This window comes from Anarrhichthys ocellatus, unplaced genomic scaffold (assembly GCF_004355925.1).
Source record: "Anarrhichthys ocellatus isolate YVR2014 unplaced genomic scaffold, GSC_Weel_1.0 scaffold6327, whole genome shotgun sequence".
NCBI classification, from domain to species: domain Eukaryota; kingdom Metazoa; phylum Chordata; class Actinopteri; order Perciformes; family Anarhichadidae; genus Anarrhichthys; species Anarrhichthys ocellatus.
In genome coordinates this window covers 1,351-2,955 of record NW_022286301.1, presented here as the reverse complement: position 1 = coordinate 2,955, position 1,605 = coordinate 1,351, and the positions used below count along the sequence as shown (strand labels likewise).

At 46.5% G+C, this 1,605-nt stretch overlaps 1 protein-coding gene across 1 annotated transcript; it reads left to right on the top strand.

The window, feature by feature from the left end:
• Nucleotides 1–233: 233 nt before the first annotated feature.
• On the top strand, nt 234–1,566 carry LOC116380183 (probable G-protein coupled receptor 171; the record flags this gene model as incomplete). The annotated part of the gene is made up of 1 exon (XM_031842128.1): nt 234–1,566. A coding segment is annotated over one exon (584 nt), but the record flags the coding sequence as incomplete, so codon positions are not given.
• Between the last annotated feature and the right edge of the window lie 39 nt (nt 1,567–1,605).

Here is a 1,605-nt window from a genome sequence, read left to right as displayed (position 1 = left end):
CTCCTCCTCAGTCCAGATATGGTCACTTCCTGTTCACTGGTTGCAGACAACCAAGATGGCGACGCCAAAACACCGAACTCGAGGCTTCAAAACATCAGTCCACAAACCAACGAGTGACGTCACGACGACTCCGCCCACTTCTTATATACAGTCTGCGGTTGTAGTCTGCTACTGCCGTTCATAGTGGGAACGTAGCATAATGCTCCTCGTTCATTTGTAACATGAATTAAAAGATGAAAATGTGATCTTGTGTGTTCAGGAGCAGCGCTTCCTCAGCTGCTCGTCCCTGAAGAAGGACATCAGCCTCCACTGGCACACGCTGACCATCTTCCTCTGCACGGCGTTGTTCCTCAACGCCTCCGCCGCCGTGCTCGTCTCCAGCGGCCTGTCTCTCCGGAGGCTCCTGGGCAGCCGCAGGGACCCCGAGCTCTGGGCGGACGCCCGGCGTGTGGCTGTGAGCGTGGCGGCCGTGACGGTGGCCTACGTGCTCAGCTTCGTGCCCTACCACGTGGTCCGCACGCCGTACACTCTGACCCAGACCAGAGTCATCACGGACTACCCCACCACGAGGCGGCTGTTTCTTGGGAAGGAGTCCACGCTGCTGCTGAGCGTGTTGCACCTCTGCTTCGACCCGCTGCTCTTCTTCTACCTCTACGCGCCTTTCAGGAGCACTGCCCGCCGGATGTACCGATGTGGCGGGAAGCGGACGGGCGGCGGCGGCGAGGAGGAGGAAGAAGAACGGGCTGCAGAAGGAACGATGGAGGCTGCAGGAGGACGACGTGTAGACACAGATATTCATGATCAATATCAAATATAGAATTACAGTATGTAAACAAACACACAATACATGCTTAGCCTAGCTTAGCACAAAGACCGGAAGCATATGGAAACTGCTAGCCTACAATCACACGTTTCATCAGCTCCCGATGTGGACAACAAAAACTATTTTTGAAATGTTATTTAATCTTATTTAATCTTTAACTTTCAGAGAAACTGGAGTAGAACAGACCTGCTGTATGATCTGAATTATGATTTACTACAAACACACATTAAAATGTTGTTTATCAATGTGTGACTCCAACCTTTTTCAGAAATCTTCATTGAAAAAAACAACCAATCAAATAGAGAAATATGAATAGAGTTCAGCGCGTCATTATGAATATGTGACCAGCAGGCGGCAGCAGAGATCCGTGAGCCTCCATCAGTGACCGTAAACTTTACAACAACTTTAGATTGTTTCATAGAACACGCTGTCACCTGATCAACATGCAGAATGTATTCAAACAATGTGAGAGAAAGAAAAGCTCTGACTAAAATACAATGATCATACAAATAAAATCTGTTAAAATGACATGTTTAAAAGTGAATCATTTGATATTAATATGAATATAATATGTCATTGCAACATGAAATGTTTTTTAAACCTTTTTAAACTTTACATTGTTTAGTGTCTTCATAGTGTCGTTTTCTGTCTCTTCGGGCTTGTTGCTCATCTATCTGATGCGATGTCTGTCTTTGCAGGTGTTTCGCATTTTTGTATTTGTTTTAGTTCCTTTAGTGTCTCTTTGTTGTGGTGTTGTGTCTCTTTGTTGTGGTGTTGTGTCT